Source organism: Physeter macrocephalus, unplaced genomic scaffold, assembly GCF_002837175.3.
Source record: "Physeter macrocephalus isolate SW-GA unplaced genomic scaffold, ASM283717v5 random_8, whole genome shotgun sequence".
Taxonomy (NCBI): Eukaryota; Metazoa; Chordata; class Mammalia; order Artiodactyla; family Physeteridae; genus Physeter; species Physeter macrocephalus.
In genome coordinates this window covers 117455-135591 of record NW_021145294.1, presented here as the reverse complement: position 1 = coordinate 135591, position 18137 = coordinate 117455, and the positions used below count along the sequence as shown (strand labels likewise).

General features: G+C 62.0%; 1 protein-coding gene across 1 annotated transcript; it reads left to right on the top strand.

Moving 5' to 3' along the window:
* The first annotated feature begins 1667 nt into the window (after nucleotides 1–1667).
* On the top strand, nucleotides 1668–18083 carry KDM6B (lysine demethylase 6B). The gene is made up of 25 exons (XM_055082069.1): nucleotides 1668–1807; nucleotides 2839–2956; nucleotides 7868–7987; nucleotides 8268–8401; nucleotides 8494–8635; nucleotides 8840–8938; nucleotides 9038–9257; nucleotides 9366–9458; nucleotides 9543–9704; nucleotides 9786–9959; nucleotides 10057–10401; nucleotides 10504–10943; nucleotides 11022–12782; nucleotides 12891–13017; nucleotides 13145–13250; nucleotides 14138–14343; nucleotides 14466–14530; nucleotides 14613–14684; nucleotides 14783–14931; nucleotides 15100–15214; nucleotides 15314–15501; nucleotides 15685–15826; nucleotides 16121–16247; nucleotides 16366–16536; nucleotides 16633–18083. Exons 5-25 carry the CDS (start codon nucleotides 8499–8501, stop codon nucleotides 16654–16656), a joined length of 4923 nt encoding a protein of 1640 aa, XP_054938044.1. The 5' UTR covers nucleotides 1668–1807; nucleotides 2839–2956; nucleotides 7868–7987; nucleotides 8268–8401; nucleotides 8494–8498; the 3' UTR covers nucleotides 16657–18083.
* The last annotated feature ends 54 nt before the right edge of the window (nucleotides 18084–18137 follow it).

The window sequence follows — 18137 nt, the reverse complement described above, 5'->3', positions numbered from 1 at the left end:
AGGAGGAGGAGGGAGGGAGGGAGAGAGGGAGGGAGGGGGTTGGGGAGAGCCTGCTACAGTTCTTTGTTTGACTCCGGGACTCAGGGACGGGGAGGAGGAGGGAGGGAGGCAGAGGCTGCAAGCGCCGGGGCAGGCCCAGGAGGCAGAGGAGGGACCGTCTCCCCCGCCCCCCCAGCCCCCACTCCCCCCCCCCGCTGCTCCCCCCCCTCCCTACCCGGACTCCGGGGGCACCGCCGGGGGACAGACACCCAGCAGGTAACCCCGGCCTGGCTCGCCCTCCCCTCTCGGGTTTTCCTCCACACCCTCCCAGATGACCCCTTTCCCCGGTTCCGTCTCCCCGTTTCCCCCGGCCTTGCCTCTTTGCCCCCGGCCCTCCTTGGTCCATCTCCCCACTTGGGCTAGTCGCCCGCTGGCCGCGCCGCTGTCTCGTGCAGCCCAACTCCCTTCCCCTCGACCGACAGCCTGTGCGCCCCAGGTCTGCCCGCGGCACCTTTAGGGGCTCTGTCTCGCTGCTTCTCCAGGCTTTGCTTTCCTTCCGACCTGTCCCCTGGGGCTCTGAGGAAGGAGGGAGTCCCTGTCCTTTTCTCGTTTCCCCAGTTCCCCGCCCCCCAACTCTGGCCCCTTTCTCCTTCTAGCAGTCTCTAGGGGTGGGGAGAGAACCGGAATTTGGGGGGCCCTCTGGAGGGGCAAGGGGCTATGTGTCGCGGGCGAAAGGGTCTGTGAGTGTGTTTGGGGTGGGGGCGGGGACGGTTAGAGACCCGGCTGCCTCTCTGTTGTCCCTTTAAATGGCCCTCACATTTCTGGGGACTCGTGGGGGGGAGGTGGCAAGCCTCTGCCTGGGGGGCAGGGCCCTCTGTTCGTCCACACAATCAGGGGTGGTAATGATTTAAAGGGACAGCCTCGGTGTGGCCGCTGCCACCCTGCGCCAGCGGGAGCGGGGAGCCGGCAGGCCTTGTCTGGGGAGGCTTGGCTGGCGAGCAGGGCATTTGAGGCTGAATCTGTTTCGGGGCCTGCCAGGTCTGGGACAGTGCTGCGGATGGGACCTGCACGGAGGGGTGACAGCTTGCCTGGGGGGCACTCAACCTGGGCCTTCTCCAGGGCCCCACCTTTGGGTTCATGGACTCCTTGGCCAAGAATCCTTGAGTCTAAACTACGGAGTCTGTCGGCCACCAGGTGGGGGCCACCGGCAGGTCTGCAGGTCAGCAGCCTGTCCTGGGCACACTGGAGCTGGCCCTTCAGCTTCCCCTTTTGTTGTTTGGCTCTGTGCACAAGAAAGCCCCAGCCCCTCCCCCAGCTCCCCCTTCCCGTCCACATGCCCCCCCCCACCACCACACACACCCACCCCAGCTGTTGGACAGATGAATTACAGCCTCCGGCTTGGGGCCAGGGCTGGTGAGGGATTAAAGCTCTGGGGCTGGCCCTTTAAATGGCTGTTGGCCCCTCCCCCACTCTGGTGTCCAGACACCCCATGCACACCCCGCTGACCCCCTTGGCTGACCCCCTTGGCTGCCCCTCACTCCTCCTCTTGGTCTGTCCTAAGGCCCCTCCCAAGCATCCCCTTCTTCCCCAACACAACCACAAATACAAATGCTACAGACACACACACACTCTCTCTCTCTCTCTCTCTCTCTCTCTCTCTCTCTCTCTCTCTCTCTTTCTCTCTCTCTCTCTCTTACTCACTCACTCTCTGGTCTCACATTCTGAGTGTCCCTGTCCTGGAGGGTTCCAGCCTCAAGCTCCCTTCTCCAGCAGAAGGACCTTGCCTGCCTGGCCTCCCTAGCCTGCAGCTGACCACTACCCTGGCCAGGTGAGGGGCCTTGCATGGGTCAGAAATAGCACCTCCCCTGGGGGCAGTGTCATCAGCAGCTGAGGCAGCTTGCAGCACATTGCATCATGGAGGCTGGGGGCTGGAGGCCTGAGCCTCTGGGGCAGGGGGAAGGATGGGGGCTGGAAGGACAGGGAATGGAGAGGCTAGACTGGGAGCCCAAGTGTCTGGGTGCTTAAGGGCAGAGAACTATGGCTAAGAGGGCAGAAAACATAGGTCCCTGAGGAGTGAGTTTGAGGTGAGGCAGACTTAGGTCTGACCCCTGGATGGACACCAGATTCTTGGCCCTGGACCTAGACACCTAACTTCTTGTCTCTGAAAGTTAGGAGGGGAGGGAGTGGGCCTCTATCACCTAATTGGGCCACATAGAGGAAGGAGGTGATGGGGAAACAGGATATGGCCTTGATGGGTAGATGGAAGGGAGGCTTGCAGCAGAGGCCACTTCCAGACCCAGGCCCAGAGTCACAGTCCTTGCTGAGGAGGAAGGCTCCTCCCTGCTGGGCCTGTTCATCTACTCTGGCCACCTGTGCTGCTCACCAAGACCTGTCTGCACCAGCCTGGGGGAAGGAGAGGGGGCAGAGTCCAGAAGGTGGGGTTGTCTGGTGTCTTGATAAGGTTAGCGAGGAGGCAGAACTGAAGGAAGAGTTTCTGTGAGCCTGAGGCCAGGACTGAAGCTGACCTGGGTGCAGATGTCAGAGGCAGTTAGGGCTACTCTGGGGCCAAGGACTCTCAGCAGGAGGGTCCAGTCAGAAGAGGGATCACGGGTTAGGTGTCCACTGTGGACTTAACGCAGATGCTATAGCATGCTCCCCTCACTCCCTGGTCCAGGCTGCTTCCTAAAGGGGAAGGCTGGAGGACCACTCTTGGGTTGGCTTTTTCTGGTTGCCATGGAAACAGATTCTCTCATCCCATCTGACCACCAGAGCCAGGTTTCTCCTCAATAAGGGGACAAGGGGCATAGGAAAATTCTCCAGCTTGGGAGATCCCACCTCTAACTGGCTTTTTTCTTTTAGGTTCCCCCAGGCACCATGCCAGCCCCGTAGTACCACCCACACCACCCACTGTGGTCTGCTGCACCCTACTGCTGGGGCACTGGTTCCAATGAGACAGGGCACACCAAACTCCCATCTGGTAAGTCCTGCCCCTGAGCAATGCAGCGCCTCCCCGAAACAGCCCAGCTCTGCACCATATGCAAGAAGGATTGATATGATCTAGATCATGCCCACTCCTCAGAATGGTCCAGTCCAACTCTGAGCATCCCCCCCACCATGAGGTGATTGAGTGGTTCAGTCTTCCTCATTTATGGAGCTCCCCTCTGTTGCCTATGAATGGTTCATCCCTGTACTTCACCAGCCTCTCAACTACCACCAAAAAATCACCCCCCCTTCCCCCTACCCCCAAGTGCTACAACTCAGTTACTTACTGAATTGAATTAATCTGGGGTTTGCAGGCCAGAAAGTAAAGATAAGATACCTGGAGGGATTTTTTTTTTTTTTTTTGGAATGAGGAGGGCTTTGCCCCTATAATAGTTGTTGAACAGCCTGGCTTATGGAGGGTGATTGGGAACTGATTTGGAGAGATACTGGAGGCCATTGTCACAAAAACCTGCCGTTGCCATGGCAGTCTTGGCATTCCCACCCTTCCTTCCAGATCCCTTCGCTTCCTTTCTCTCCCTACTGCACCACAGCATTTGCCCCATACATCCTAAATCTTACTCCTCTGTGCTTCCCTCTCTCCTTCTGCCACTTCTCTGCCTAAGGCCCTGCTCCATCCCATCCCCCATTCTTCTGAGGAGAAAAGATGGTACCTAAGCCAGAGACTTAAGTTCTCTGAGTGTGTCTTGCTCTTCTCCACTTCTCACTAAGTTTTGAGTGGGACTGTTTCCTTCTGTGTATCTCTGTTTGGCGAGATGGTTTGCACATTGGGGTGCCTCAGTGGAATTGCGTTGAATAAATGTGTTAACTGAATGAGCTTCAGGGCCAAGAAACCAATGGCTTCTGAGAAATGCTGCACAGCCTCCTACCTACACCTTCTCTAAAGACATGAGACATTTGGGATGGTACTGTGGAGTAGAGCTGAGGAGCAGGCTGACCTAGGAAATGTCCTGTGAGGATAAAACCAACAGAGAATAGTACAGAGGCATTATAGAAGAGTGGTAAGAATAAGGCTCTGGAAAGAAGCCTAGCTCTTACTCTCTCTTGTGGAATGACCTTGACAGAGTTATATAACCTCTCTGAGCCTCAATTGCCTCATCTGTAAAATGGGGTAGTACTACGTCAGGTTCTGGAGATTTTTTTAAAATGTATATAAAGTGCTTAACGCAGTACCTGGCATGTAATAAGTATTCACTAAATGCTAGCAATTACCATCACAATGGGAGCCACAGGGAGCTGTGAGGATAAGTGAGGATGTTGAGGAATAGGACAGAACTTAAATGAAGGCACCCAGACCTCCAAACGCTTGACTCAAACAGAAGGATCACTGATCCAGTAAGACATCAGGATTCAGGGGAGTGGGACGAGGAGTCTGCCGGGTCAGCCTGCTCCAGTGTTTCCCTGACTCTGTTCAGGAACATGAAGGCAAACACAGAAGGGCATGTGCAGAGAGACACACGTGATCACGGCAAGCGATGCAGAGGCAGTCCCAGACAAAAGACCGAGACAGGAGCCAGGCAGACACACAGACAGAGACAGCCCCTCGGAGTCGTGTAGACAGGCATAATGACAGGAACGCGTCAGACACAGGCACTGAAGGAGACAAGATGAGCAGATATGCAGGTGCACACGGAGACAGACACCGGGACTCACACACAGCCGACCTTGTCAGACAGACTGGTGAACACAGCGGTCCAGTCAGAGGCAGACACAAGGCTCGCAGTGACACATAGCGGGCCAGGGCCGGCACTGTCACTTCTCGGTGGGGGGCGGGGACGGGCCAGCAGCGGGGGAAGGCTGGGGAAGGGAATCCCGAGCGGGCGGCCTGCCCGGGGTGGCTGAGTCAGAGCGGAGCCCCAGCCGGCGGCCCTCCCCTACGCCTCCCCCTCCCCCAGGTAAGAAGCGAGCTGTAACCCCTCGCTTCCACCAGGCAGAACAGGGCCTGACTGGGAGCGGGACGCGGCGGGGTTCCCGGGCCGGCCCCACCTCCTCGCGCGTGCCGCGTGCCTGCTAACTCCCTGCTCGGTAATACCCTAACTGCGGGGTCTTGTCTTTGGCCGGCACGTGAATCTGCGTGCTCACGTTTGGACCCTCATCCCGCGCGGCGGGAGCGGTGTGCGGAGGGGGCTCCTCCCGCCTGGAGCCCAGAGAGAGTTAAGTGGGTGTGTTTGATAGAGCGGGTCCCTCTCGGGGCGCCAGGGGGAGGGGGCCGGTTAAAGTCCCCGAGTCCAGAGCCCGGATGGAGGGGGCGGAGCTGGGCTTAGCCGGGAGTGCCCGGATGGAGAGGGCGTGGCCTCGGCAGGAGAAGAATTAACCCTTTCTGAGCGGCTGACTCTCAGTGTTGTGGGTCCGACTGGAGAGGCTGGAATGCCTGCCCCAGAAGTATACCGCCCTCTTTGGCCGTGTGCGTCTACCTCTCATCTGTCTTTGAGGAGTCTCTGGGTGTCTGTCTTTGTGCCTGCCGGTGATTGTCCCCTCCCCTGGGTTAGTACGGACGCCGGGAGTCGGGGAGGGCTATTCCTGCCCCAAAGCGAGAGTGGAGGTGAGAGTGGACCGCGAGCCGGCTGCTGGCGCCTGGGGAACAGGTGTGACCGCGGCGTCGGGGCTGCCCGGCGCGGGGAGGGGCCGTCATGGGGGAAGACGAGAGGGGAAATTCCGCGGGACCGGTGGGGAGCGGTGTGTGGGCTGAGTTGTGTCTGCCTCTGACTGTGTGTGTCTGTGTGTTCAGGGAGGCGGGGGCTGAGTCAGTGGGAATAGGGGAAGGTTTTCTGGGTGACTCACGCTCCCCCACCCCAAGCCTGAATCAGACCCCGAGGGAGGGCTTTGTACAGGAGGCGGATGGGAAGTCAGGCGCCTGGGTCCCTGGTGGGGACAAGGATCCGAGGTGGTTGGCGAGAGTGAGTGTGTGTTTAGTGTACAGGAAGTTTTTGTTCTCAAGTGAGGGCTGCTGTATTCCGAGTACCGGCGTAGGGGTTTGTGGATAGAGGTGGCAAGGGGCTGGAGGACGGGACTCGCTGTTTTAGGGAAAGCTGAGTCAGTTCCCCGTGGGAAAGGGGAAGTGGTAGAGGGGAAGTGTCATCATCGCAGAAGGGGAAGCTGCATTTCCTGGTAACTGGCAGCGCCCTCGGCATCACTTCCCAATCGGGGATCTGTTCCTCTGGTGTCTGAACCCCGGGTTCCCCGTTTTCCCATGTCTGGTCCATGGGTCCCGGGACTTAGGTGGGGGCAGCCGGCCAGGGCTATGCTTGACCGCAGCTAAGCGCTGTACTTGACCCAGGGCTTGGTAACTGACATAAAGGCTGTATGGTGAGGAGAGAGAGTTCTGACCGAAACTTCGCGTGAACGGCGGAGAGGGTCCGCAGAGCCCAAGCGCCTACCAGGGCTCGCCGGGGAGTGGCACGCCGGGACCTGTAGGGTCCAAGCGCTTGCGTGCAAACAGACGACCTTGCCCTGCAGATCGAGGACTGTTTTCACCAGAAACCCGACTGCCCTTGTGGGCTGGGTGGAAATTTCCCCACAGCTCAGACTTCTTTCGGCGAAGGCGAACTTTCCAGCCGCCCCCAGCCCCTCGTCGCGCGTTCTCCCCCGGCTTCCTGCCCGGCGCTAGCTCCAGCTGGAGCGCTGGCCCCGCCCCCGCCGCTTTGTACTCTACACTCGCCTCTCGCAGCTCTTTGTACTCTAGACTCTCAATGGACCGATCCCGGGAGCGGAGCCGGCTTCCTACCTGCGGGGACGCGGGGTAGGCGAGCAGGACGCGCGGGGACCGAGATCCTGGGCTCAGAGAGGCGAGAAGGAAGAACTGGGGCTAAAGGGAAGGTGCCCAGGAAGGGGAGCGTTGCTCCCGTCGTGGGTCGAGCCAGCACCGACGGGAAGGGGTCGGGGGGGGGGGGTGGTGAAGGAGGAAGTGAAACGGGTTCTGGGTTCTTTAAGGGAGTGGGCGGTGAGAGTGGGACAAGGGTGATGTCACCGCCGGGCGGGGCGGGCGGGCCCCGCCCCGCCCTCCTCCTTCCTCCCTCCTCCTTCCTCCTCCTTCCTCCCTCCTTCCTCCCTCCCGAAGGACCCCCCCCCCGTACTCTTACACACGCCGCTTCCGCTGCGCAAGTAGCCACGTCACGGGCAACCCCCGAAATCCCCCCTCCCTTGGGGGGCGGGGGCCACGTGGGCCGTGGGGAACCGCGTGGCCCCGGCGGGGAAGGGCATAGAGGATACGGGAGCCACGCGAGAGGGGCCACTCGGGACCGCTGTGCGCGACTTCTCAGAAGTTGGGGGATTAGAGGACGGTTTTGGTTTTGGGGGTCGGTTGGTATTGAAGACCTACAGAGCCAGGGGAAGTGGAGGAGCTGAAGGAACTGAGTATGAAGCTGGGGGCTTGACCATGGTTTGGGATGGGGGTCAGGCGTGTGGGGTGGAGCGCTCAGATCGCGGCGCGGGCAGGTTTGGGTGCCGTAGAAGTCACCGTGAGTGGCCAGCCCTAAACAGTTCCTAGGGGGTGGGGAGGTCAGGCACTGGGCGAGGTGAAGTGAGGAGGGGGAGCGCCGCCTGTGTCGGCGTTGTGCATCCGTCTGCTGTCGGTCGGTGTTAGGCGGCGGGGCAGGGGGCGTTTCGGGCGGTCTAGCGCGGACCACCGGCGGCTCTGTGGGCGCGTGGGACTTGCGGGTAGCTCCATGCCCCAGGCCGGCCCGAGCGTGCGACCCGCCGCCTTCACCCGCACGGGTCTCAGGCTCCGCTTGCCTCGACCGGCCTAGTGTCAGCTTGGAGATGGAGACCCTAGGTGGGAGCCGCGGGGTCACGTCGGGGTCACCCCGGGCAGAGCCTGTCTGACCGGCTCCGCCGCCCCTCCTCCCCCGGCAGCGGCCGGGCTAACCTCGCTCCTATTGGTCCCGGCCAGGCTGTTACTGAGGCGGAGACACGGGTGATGATTGGCTTTCTGGGGAGAGAGGAAGTCCTGTGATTGGTCAGGTCTCCGGAGCTCGCCGACGCCGGGAGAGAAAGCTCCCACGGAGGCCGGGTAAGCGGCCGCAGCGCTGCAGCTCGGCCCGCGGGGATCCCGGCTGGAAGCCTGGCAGCGCAGCCACCCCATCGCACCGACTGGCCCTCCCGCTCCCCTCACTCCCCTGCGGCTCCTTAGGCCGGGTGGGCCGCTCCTCAGGGATAGCCAGCCCTGCGCAGATCACAGACCTGTGGGCGCCACAGCCAGGCCAGCTCAGCCCAGCCCAGCCCAGCCTAGCCTGCGGCCCCGACTGTGTGCTGGCCCGCTCACCTCACTCCTTTCCCCCTCCTTTCCGTAGAATTGGCTGTGAAAGGCCCTGGGCGACCATCTGGGGGCAGTGGGCACTCCTGTCAGAGCGACTGGAGCCGGACCATCGCCCCAAGGAGCTGGGGCAGGGGGCCGTGCCCGATCTCTGGGGCCACTGCTGACCTGGTAAGGGAAGACTGGGGCCGGTTCGGCTGTGTGTACCTTGACAGCTCAGTCTCTGTCCCCAGTAGGATCATAATCTCTTCTCCTTGACTCAGGCTGGATGCATCGGGCAGTGGACCCTGCAGGGGCCCGCGCTGCACGGGAAGCCTTTGCCCTTGGGGGCTTGAGCTGTGCTGGGCCCTGGAGCTCCTGCCCGCCCCATCCCCCTCCTCGGAGCGCATGGCTGCCTGGAGGCAGGTGAGAACTTGGTCTGTCTCTCTGCCTCCAGGCACTCCTCTTCCCATCTCTGCTCCTCAGTCTCTGTGTCACTCTCATTTCTGCCATCCCGTGGGCCTTAGTGCAGTCCTCAGCTGCTTTCTCTTGTTTCCTCAGTCTCCTCCTTCCTAGGTAGGGACAAGACTTCCATCTTGCTGTACATTAACAGAGCCCTTCTCTCTCCAGGTGCTCTGCCAGCATCGGGCAGCCCCCACTCCCTGCTCCCCTACCTCCTTCACATGGCAGTAGCTCTGGCCACCCCAACAAACCGTATTATGCTCCAGGGTGAGTGAGGATTGAAAGGTGCTGGGGACGGGAGGTAAGGCTGGGGCCTTGAAAGAGTTCGCCAAGCCTTGCCACCTCCCCACCCCTTCTGCTCTGTAGGACACCCACCCCAAGACCCCTCCATGGGAAGCTGGAATCCCTGCATGGCTGTGTGCAGGCACTGCTCCGGGAGCCAGCCCAGCCAGGGCTGTGGGAGCAGCTTGGGCAGCTGTACGAGTCAGAGCACGACAGTGAGGAGGCTATACGCTGCTACCACAGCGCCCTTCGATACGGAGGAAGCTTGGCTGAGCTGGGTCCCCGTGTCGGCCGACTCCAGCAGGTGGGATGAGGCAGGACACAGGGGGCTAGGATTGTGCTTTCTGACTCAGTGCCCTCGTCTTACGTCTGCCTCTGCCCTGTGCTCTGCACTCTTCCCCCACCTCCTCAGGCCCAGCTCTGGAACTTTCATGCCGGCTCCTGCCAGCACCGACCCAAGGTCCTGCCTCCCCTGGAGCAAGTGTGGAACTTGTTGCACCTTGAGGTGAGGCTGGGACTGGGCGGGCTAGGGAGGAGGGCCGGGCCAGGTCTGCACTGGTGCCATCCTCTCTCCTCTTTCCGTCCTCAGCACAAACGGAACTATGGGGCCAAGCGGGGGGGTCCCCCGGTGAAGCGAGCCGCCGAACCCCCGGTGGTGCAGCCTATGCCTCCTGCAGCACTCTCAGGCCCCTCAGGGGAGGAGGGCCTCAGCCCTGGAGGCAAACGCAGGAGAGGCTGCAACTCTGAGCAGGTATGATTGTATGTGGGCGCACCAGCAGTAGTGGGCGGGCTGGGGCGAGGAGTGGGACCCTCACACTCTGTTTTCTTCCAGACTGGCCTTCCCCCAGGGCTGCCGCTGCCTCCGCCACCATTACCCCCAGCCCCACCCCCACCTGGCCTAGCCACCAGCCCTCCATTCCAGCTGACCAAGCCAGGGCTGTGGAGTACCCCGCATGGAGATGCGTGGGGCCCCGAGCGCAAGGGTTCAGCACCCCCAGAGCGCCAGGTGAGCACCTCTCTGTGGCCCCCTCACCTCTCACCTCTTACCTCCAAGTCCCTGTGTCCTCCGTTCCTCACGCAGTGTCCTCGTTTCCTGCCTACAGGAGCAGCGGCACTCGCTGCCTCACCCATATCCATACCCAGCTCCGGCCTACCCTGCGCACCCCCCCGGCCACCGGCTGGTCCCGGCTGCACCCCCAGGCCCAGGCCCCCGCCCCCCAGGAGCAGAGAGCCATGGCTGCCCGCCTGCCACCCGTCCCCCCGGAAGTGACCTTAGAGAGAGCAGAGTTCAGAGGTCGCGGATGGACTCCAGCGTTTCACCAGCAGCAACCACCGCCTGCGTGCCTTACGCCCCTTCCCGGCCCCCCGGCCTCCCCGGCACCACCAGCAGCAGCAGTAGCAGCAGCAGCAACCCTGGTCTCCGGGGCGTGGAGCCGAGCCCAGGCATTGTGAGTGACAACTGCAGGTGGCGGGCGGAGCGGGGTGGGTGAGCGGAGCTGGTCTGGGGTGGCTGGAGCAGCCCTCTGACCACCGCCGTCCTACACTTGCAGCCCGGCGCTGACCATTACCAAACTCCTGCGCTGGAGGTCTCCTCTCACCAAGGCCGCCTCGGGCCCTCGGCACACAGTAGTCGGAAACCATTCCTGGCGGCTCCCGCTGCCACCCCCCACCTGTCCCTGCCACCCGGCCCCTCCTCACCTCCTCCCCCCCCTTGTCCCCGCCTCTTACGCCCTCCACCCCCCCACGCCTGGCTGAAGGGCCCAGCCTGCCGAGCAGCCCGTGAGGATGGAGAGATCTTAGACGAGCTCTTCTTCGGGGCTGAGGGACGCCCCCGCCCTCCCCCGCCACCCCTCCCCCACCGCGAGGGCTTCTTGGGGCCTCCAGCCCCCCGCTTTTCTGTGGGCACTCAGGATTCGCACACCCCTCCCGCTCCCCCAACCACCAGCAGCAGCAACAGTGGCAGCCACGGCAGCAGCCCTACTGGGCCTGTGTCCTTCCCCACACCTTCCTATCTGGCCGGAAGTATGGACGCCCTCCCCCCGCCCCCCCGCCCCACACTCCCCCGCAGCCGCCCCACGGGGCCTGCGCCCTCCCCCACACCCTCCTATCTGGCCGGAAGTATGGACCCCCTTCCCCGGCCCCCCAGCCCAACACTGAGCCCCCAGGACCCACCTCTTGCACCCCTGACTCTTGCCCTGCCTCCAGCCCCTCCTTCCTCTTGCCACCAGAATACCTCAGGAAGCTTCAGGCGCCCGGAGAGCCCTCGGCCCAGGGTCTCCTTCCCAAAGACCCCCGAGGGGGGGCCGGGGCCATCCCCAGGCCCCCTGAATAAAGCCCCCCAGCCTGTGCCGCCCAGGGTTGGGGAGCTGCCTGCCCGAGGCCCTCGACTCTTTGATTTCCCCCCTACCCCACTGGAGGACCAGTTTGAGGAGCCAGCTGAATTCAAGATCCTACCTGATGGGCTGGCCAACATCATGAAGATGCTGGATGAATCCATTCGCAAGGAGGAGGAGCGGCAACAACACGAGGCAGGCGTGGTCGCCCCGCCTCCTCTGAAGGAGCCCTTTACATCTCTGCAGCCTCCATTCCCCACTGACACAGCCCCAGCCACCACTGCTGCCACCGCCACCACCCCGGCCGCCCAGGAAGAGGAGAAAAAGCCACCACCAGCCCTGCCACCACCACCGCCTCTAGCCAAGTTCCCACCACCACCCCAGCCGCCGCCGCCGCCGCCGCCAACCGCGCGAGCCCCACCAGCCAGCCCGGCCAACCTGCTCAAGTCCTTGGCCTCCGTGCTGGAAGGACAAAAGTACTGTTACCGGGGGACTGGAGCAGCTGTTCCCACCCGGCCTGGGCCCGTGCCCACCACTCAGTATTCCCCCGGTTCCTCTTCAGGTGCTACCGCCCCACCGCCCACCTCCGCGGCCCCGAGCACCCAGGGCTCCCCACAGCCCTCCGCTTCCTCGTCATCTCAGTTCTCTACCTCAGGCGGGCCCTGGGCCCGGGAGCGCAGGGCGGGCGAAGAGCCAGCCCCGGGCCCCATGACCCCCGCCCCCCCGCCCCCGCCCCCGCCCCCGCCCCTGCCCCTGCCCCCGGCTCGCTCTGAGTCTGAGGTGCTAGAAGAGATAAGTCGGGCCTGTGAGACCCTTGTGGAGCGGGTGGGCCGGAGCGCCGCAGACCCGGCCGACCCAGCGGACACGGCAGATCCAGCAGACAGCGGGACTGAGCGACTGCAGCCTCCAGCTCAGGCCAAGGAGGAGAGCGGGGGGGTGGCGGCCGCAGCACGACCGGGGAGCAGCAAGCGGCGGCAGAAGGAGCACCAGAAGGAGCACCGGCGGCACAGGCGGGCCTGTAAGGACAGTGTGGGTCGGCGGCCCCGGGAGGGCAGGGCCAAGGCCAAGGCCAAGGCCAAGGCCCCCAAAGAAAAGAGCCGCCGAGTGCTGGGGAACCTGGACCTGCAGAGCGAGGAGATCCAGGGTCGTGAGAAGGCCCGGCCGGATCTGGGCGGGGCCTCCAAGGCCAAGCCGCCCGTAGCTCCGGGCCCTCCGCCAGCTCCTGCACCCTCTGTCCAGCCCACACCCCCGGCAGCCCCTGTCCCTGGGAAGAAGGCTCGGGAGGAAGCTCCGGGGCCACCGGGTGTCAGCCGGGCTGACATGCTGAAGCTGCGCTCACTTAGTGAAGGGCCCCCCAAGGAGTTGAAGATCCGGCTCATCAAAGTAGAAAGTGGTGACAAAGAGACCTTCATCGCCTCGGAGGTGGAAGAGCGGAGGCTGCGGATGGCAGACCTCACCATCAGCCACTGCGCTGCCGACGTCGTGAGGGCCAGCAAGTGAGTTGGGGGGGCTGTCACCGCTGAGGCTACTGGCCTGGCCCGGCGGGAGGCTCCCTTCCCCCGGCACTCTGATATTCCTGTTCTCATCTCACTGTCCTTCTACAGGAATGCCAAGGTGAAAGGGAAGTTTCGAGAGTCCTACCTTTCCCCTGCCCAGTCTGTGAAACCGAAGATCAACTCGGAGGAGAAGCTGCCCCGGGAAAAACTGAACCCGCCCACACCCAGCATCTATGTACGAGGGCCCTTCGTGCTCAGAACCGCCCCTGCCTGAGGGTTCTAGGACAGTGTTGGGACTGTTGGGGGGCCCTGAGCCTGGGACGGGGCTCTGACCTCAGCCCTGTCTCCTGGTTGTCCCGCAGCTGGAGAGTAAACGGGATGCCTTCTCGCCGGTGCTGCTGCAGTTCTGTACAGACCCTCGAAATCCCATCACCGTGATCCGGGGCCTGGCAGGCTCCCTGCGGCTCAGTGAGTGTGGAGGCAGAAAGGCGTGGGGAGGGCTGCGAGGATCTGGGGCTTTGGGGCCCTCGGAGAGCCCCCGCTCTGGAAGACCCAGGGCCACAGCTGTAGTGAGCTCTCCTCAGTCACGTGTAAGCCATATTTGAAGAGTGCTCTGAGTGATGGGTCAGCTGACCTCAGGCTTTCCTCCCCCCATCTGTCTGTCCCCAGCAGTGGGCAGGTGGGAAGGGGGTGTATCTCGGGATCTGGTTAGTCACTTCTGGTTTTCTTGGTGATTAAGGATGAGAAGAATACAGGTTGTGTAAAATCCAAGGAGACTCATGGTTTAGGGCTTTCTCTTTTTCAGCCTTTTATTGTGCACAATTTCAAACACCTTCCAAAGTAAAAGGAAACCATACTGAGTTATAAAAATTAATCTTGTTTCCTGTAAAAATTAATCTTGTTTCCTCTGTTTTCTTGTAGCCTTCTCTTACCCACATATCCTCCCTTTCCTCCAATGTTACTGAAGCACAGTCTAGGATTTTACTTGATGAAATCTTTCATTGGATCCAATGATAACTTAAACTGTTATTCAGTGAGCACCTACTGTGTGCCAGGTGCTTTGCACATGTGGCCTTATGGACACCTGAGGACTCTGGGGGAGGGGCTGGGACTCAGAGCAGCAGTGGGAGAAAGGGAGTTGGTTATGATCCAGGTAAAGGCCAGGCCCTGGGAGGGCCAACCCTCCCCGCTTCATGAGGGGCTGGGGTTCTTGCCCGTGCTTCCTGGGCTGAGCTCTGAGAAGCCTGTGTCCACTGTGTCAGAGTCTTGGGGAGCAAGAAGGGAGAGGGTGAGTTGGGGCCTCGCTCCCCGCCCTCTGCCCCTGCCCCAACACTCTGCTTGGCCCTCCCTTGCAGACTTGGGCCTCTTCTCCACCAAGACGCTGGTGGAGGCGAGTGGTGAGCACACGGTGGAAGTGCGCACCCAGGTGCAGCAGCCCTCAGATGAGAACTGGGACCTGACAGGCACGCGACAGATCTGGCCCTGCGAGAGCTCCCGTTCCCACACCACCATTGCCAAGTACGCGCAGTACCAGGCCTCATCCTTCCAAGAGTCCCTGCAGGTGAGAGGCGCGCATGGGCAGAGGCAGGGGGTGCGGAATCAGGGGACTTGGAGCCCCGGCTGCGGTGGTAGGGCTCCTGAAAGGCCGCTGACCCAGGCCTGCCTACCCCTGTGACCAAGCAGGAGGAGAAGGAGAGTGAGGACGAGGAGGCCGAGGAGCCGGACAGCACCACGGGAACCCCTCCTAGGTAGGGACGCTTTGCCTCTGCCCTTCAGGACTCCTTCCTTTCCCTGTGCTTCCCCACCAACCTGTGCTCTTTGCCCCTGCAGCAGCGTACCGGATCCGAAGAACCATCACATTATCAAGTTTGGCACCAACATCGACCTGTCCGATGCCAAGCGGTCAGTGGGGCTGAGGCCAGCAAGCTGGGGCGGGAGTGCTGATGGGTCAGCAGAGTCGGGGTAGCTGCTCATTTCTGTTGCCCCCCTCAACACGGCAGGTGGAAACCCCAGCTGCAGGAGCTGCTGAAGCTGCCCGCCTTCATGCGGGTAACCTCCACGGGCAACATGCTGAGCCACGTGGGCCACACCATCCTGGGCATGAACACAGTGCAGCTGTACATGAAGGTCCCAGGCAGCCGAACACCAGGTGCGCTCTTCACTGGGTTGCGGAGTGCGGCGCGCGCGCGAGGAACGCGGGGGGCGAGGCTGCCTGGCCAGCGCTCCTCCGTCAACCAATGAGCGCCCAAGGGCGGGTTTCTCGCGCAGCGCAGGCCCGGCTCCGACCAACCGTGCAGTTCTCTGTTGCCCCCTTCAGGCCATCAAGAGAACAATAACTTCTGCTCGGTCAACATCAACATTGGCCCAGGAGACTGCGAGTGGTTCGCGGTGCATGAGCACTACTGGGAGACCATCAGCGCTTTCTGCGACCGGTGCGCGCCGCCCTCCGCCCACCTCCTCGGGTAGATAGACCCCCCACGCCCCATCCCAGGATTCCCAGATTTCCATCTGACCCTGTGGCTACCCTCCAGGCATGGCGTGGACTACCTGACGGGTTCCTGGTGGCCAATTCTGGATGACCTCTATGCTTCCAACATCCCTGTGTACCGCTTCGTGCAGCGCCCCGGAGACCTTGTGTGGATTAATGCGGGGACCGTGCACTGGGTGCAGGCCACCGGCTGGTGCAACAACATTGCCTGGAACGTGGGGCCCCTCACCGGTGAGGGAGCGGGGCCAGGTGGTGGGGTGAGCCACTCAGCGGTGAGGGGCTGGGGCCCCTGGGGAGTGAGCCCCGTGGGGGGGGGGGGTTTGGAGGGCGCCAGGCCAGCCGTGAGGGAAGGGGCGGGGGCCCAAGTGTCTCGGGCTGTTGGGGAATCCTGTCGTGACCCTCTCTGGCCCGCAGCCTATCAGTACCAGCTGGCCCTGGAACGATACGAGTGGAACGAGGTGAAGAACGTCAAATCCATCGTGCCCATGATTCACGTGTCCTGGAACGTGGCTCGCACGGTCAAAATCAGCGACCCCGACTTGTTCAGGATGATCAAGTGAGGGAGGGCCCTGTTTGGGAGGGAGCCCATCTCCATCCGACCTGGCCCGCCTTGTTCTTCCTGGTTCCAACCCCTCCTCTCCCACCTCTCCACCTTTTACCGTGTGCCCTGCAGGGGTGCTCTGCTGGGCGGCTGACGAGGCCCCTGCCCTGAGGAGCTTTCTTTTCCAGTGGTCCAAGTAGACAAAAACCACATGAAACCTCCACTGTGACGAGGATGTGTCGGGGGCTGTGACCTGGGCCAGAAGCGGGGAGGCCCCGCCCCGTCTCACCACCTTCGCCCCGCCCGCAGGTTCTGCCTCCTGCAGTCCATGAAGCACTGCCAGGTGCAGCGGGAGAGCCTGGTGCGGGCCGGGAAGAAAATCGCCTACCAGGGCCGGGTCAAGGACGAGCCCGCCTACTACTGCAACGAGTGCGACGTGAGTGCGCCCTCTCCCTCTCGCGCTTCCTCGGAGGGAGGCGCTCGCCTCCGGCCTCCGGCCTCCCTCCCCCCTCCCTCCCTCCCTCCCGTTGACCGCCGCCTCCTCCCCGGCGCAGGTGGAGGTGTTCAACATCCTGTTCGTGACGAGTGAGAACGGCAGCCGCAACACGTATTTGGTGCACTGCGAGGCCTGTGCGCGGCGCCGCAGCGCAGGCCTGCAGGGCGTGGTGGTGCTGGAGCAGTACCGCACGGAGGAGCTGGCGCAGGCCTACGACGCGTTCACGCTGGTGAGGGCCCGGCGGGGCGGGGACCCGAGGCGGCGCCGGGGCGGGCCCGGGGGTGGGCGACAGCGCATCCTGAGCCCCGCCCGCTCTCTCCCGCAGGCCCCGGCCAGCACGTCGCGATGAGGCCGGACGCCCCGCCCGCCTGCCCGCCCGCAGGGCGCCGCGGGGCCACCAGCACACGCCTGGGCTGGACCTAGGTCCCGCCTCTGGCCGGGAAGGGGGTCGGGCCCAGCCCTTTCACCCCATTGGCAGCTCCCCTCATCTAATTTATTAAGAAAAAGAATTTTTTAAAAAACAAATATGAGGAAAAAAGGAAAAAAAATGGGAGACGGGGAAGGGGGCTGGTAGCCCCTCGCCCACCAGCGCCTCCCCTCACCGACTTTGGCCTTTCTAGCAACAGACACAAGGACCAGGCTCCGGCGGCGGCGGGGGTCACATACGGGTTCCCTCACGCCTGCCAGCCGCCCGCCCGGCGCAGATGCACGCGGCTCGTGTATGTACATAGACGTTACGGCAGCCGAGGTGTTTAATGAGATTCTTTGTATGGGCTTTACCCCTCCCCCAGAACCTCCTTTTTTACTTCCAGTGCTAGCTGTGACCCCTGTACATGTCTCTTGTTTATTCACTTGGTTATGATTTGTATTTTCTGGTTTTTTTGTTTGTTTTTGTTTTTTGGTTTTTAATTTATAACAGTCCCACTCACCTCTATTTATTCATTTTTGGGAAAACCCGACCTCCCGCACCCCCAAGCCATCCCGCCCGCCCCTCCAGGGACCGCCCGCCGCCGGGCCCTCCCTGCGCCCCAGTGTGTGTCCGGGCCCGGCCCGTCCGTCTCCGCCCGTCCGCCCGCCCGCGGCTCCAGCCGGGTTCTCATGGTGCTCAAACCCGCTCCCCTCCCCTACGTCCTGCACTTTCTCGGACCAGTCCCCCACTCCCGACCCGACCCCAACCCTGCCTGAGGGTGAGCGACTCCTGTACTGTAGGGGAAGAAGTGGGAACTGAAATGGTATTTTGTAAAAAATAATAATAATAAATAAATAAATAAAATAAATTTTTAAAGTTTTAAAGAACTATGAGGAAAAGGAGCCCCGTCCTTCCCAGCCCCGGCCAATTTTAAAAACACGGACCTTCCCCTTACAACCCACCCCCCTTTTCTTTTTAAGCGTGAAACAGCCCAGGGCCAGGGCCTCACTGGGGCAGGGACTCCCCGGGATGAGTTTCTCTGGGGCTTTATTTTCGTTTTGTCGTTTGTTTTTTTTTCTCCTCCACGCTGGGGCTGCGGAGGGGTGGGGGGTTTACAGTCCTGCCCCCTCGCACTGCACTGTCTTTCTGCCCCAGGGGCAGAGGGGTCTTCCCAACCCTACCCTTATTTTCAGTGATTTTTGTGTGAGAATATTAATATTAAAAATAAAATCAGAAAAAAAAAATCTCTTTTCGATAAGTGCTGGTGGTAGCAGGGAGAACACTGGGAAGAGGGCGGCGAGACCGTGATTGATGGGGACGGGAGCCCCTCCCCGGAGGCGCCTGTGGAATGTCCAGAGCTCGGTCGCTCCTCGTTATGGGGGGGTGCCTAATCCTGGAGCCGCATTCCAGGATAAGGGGGG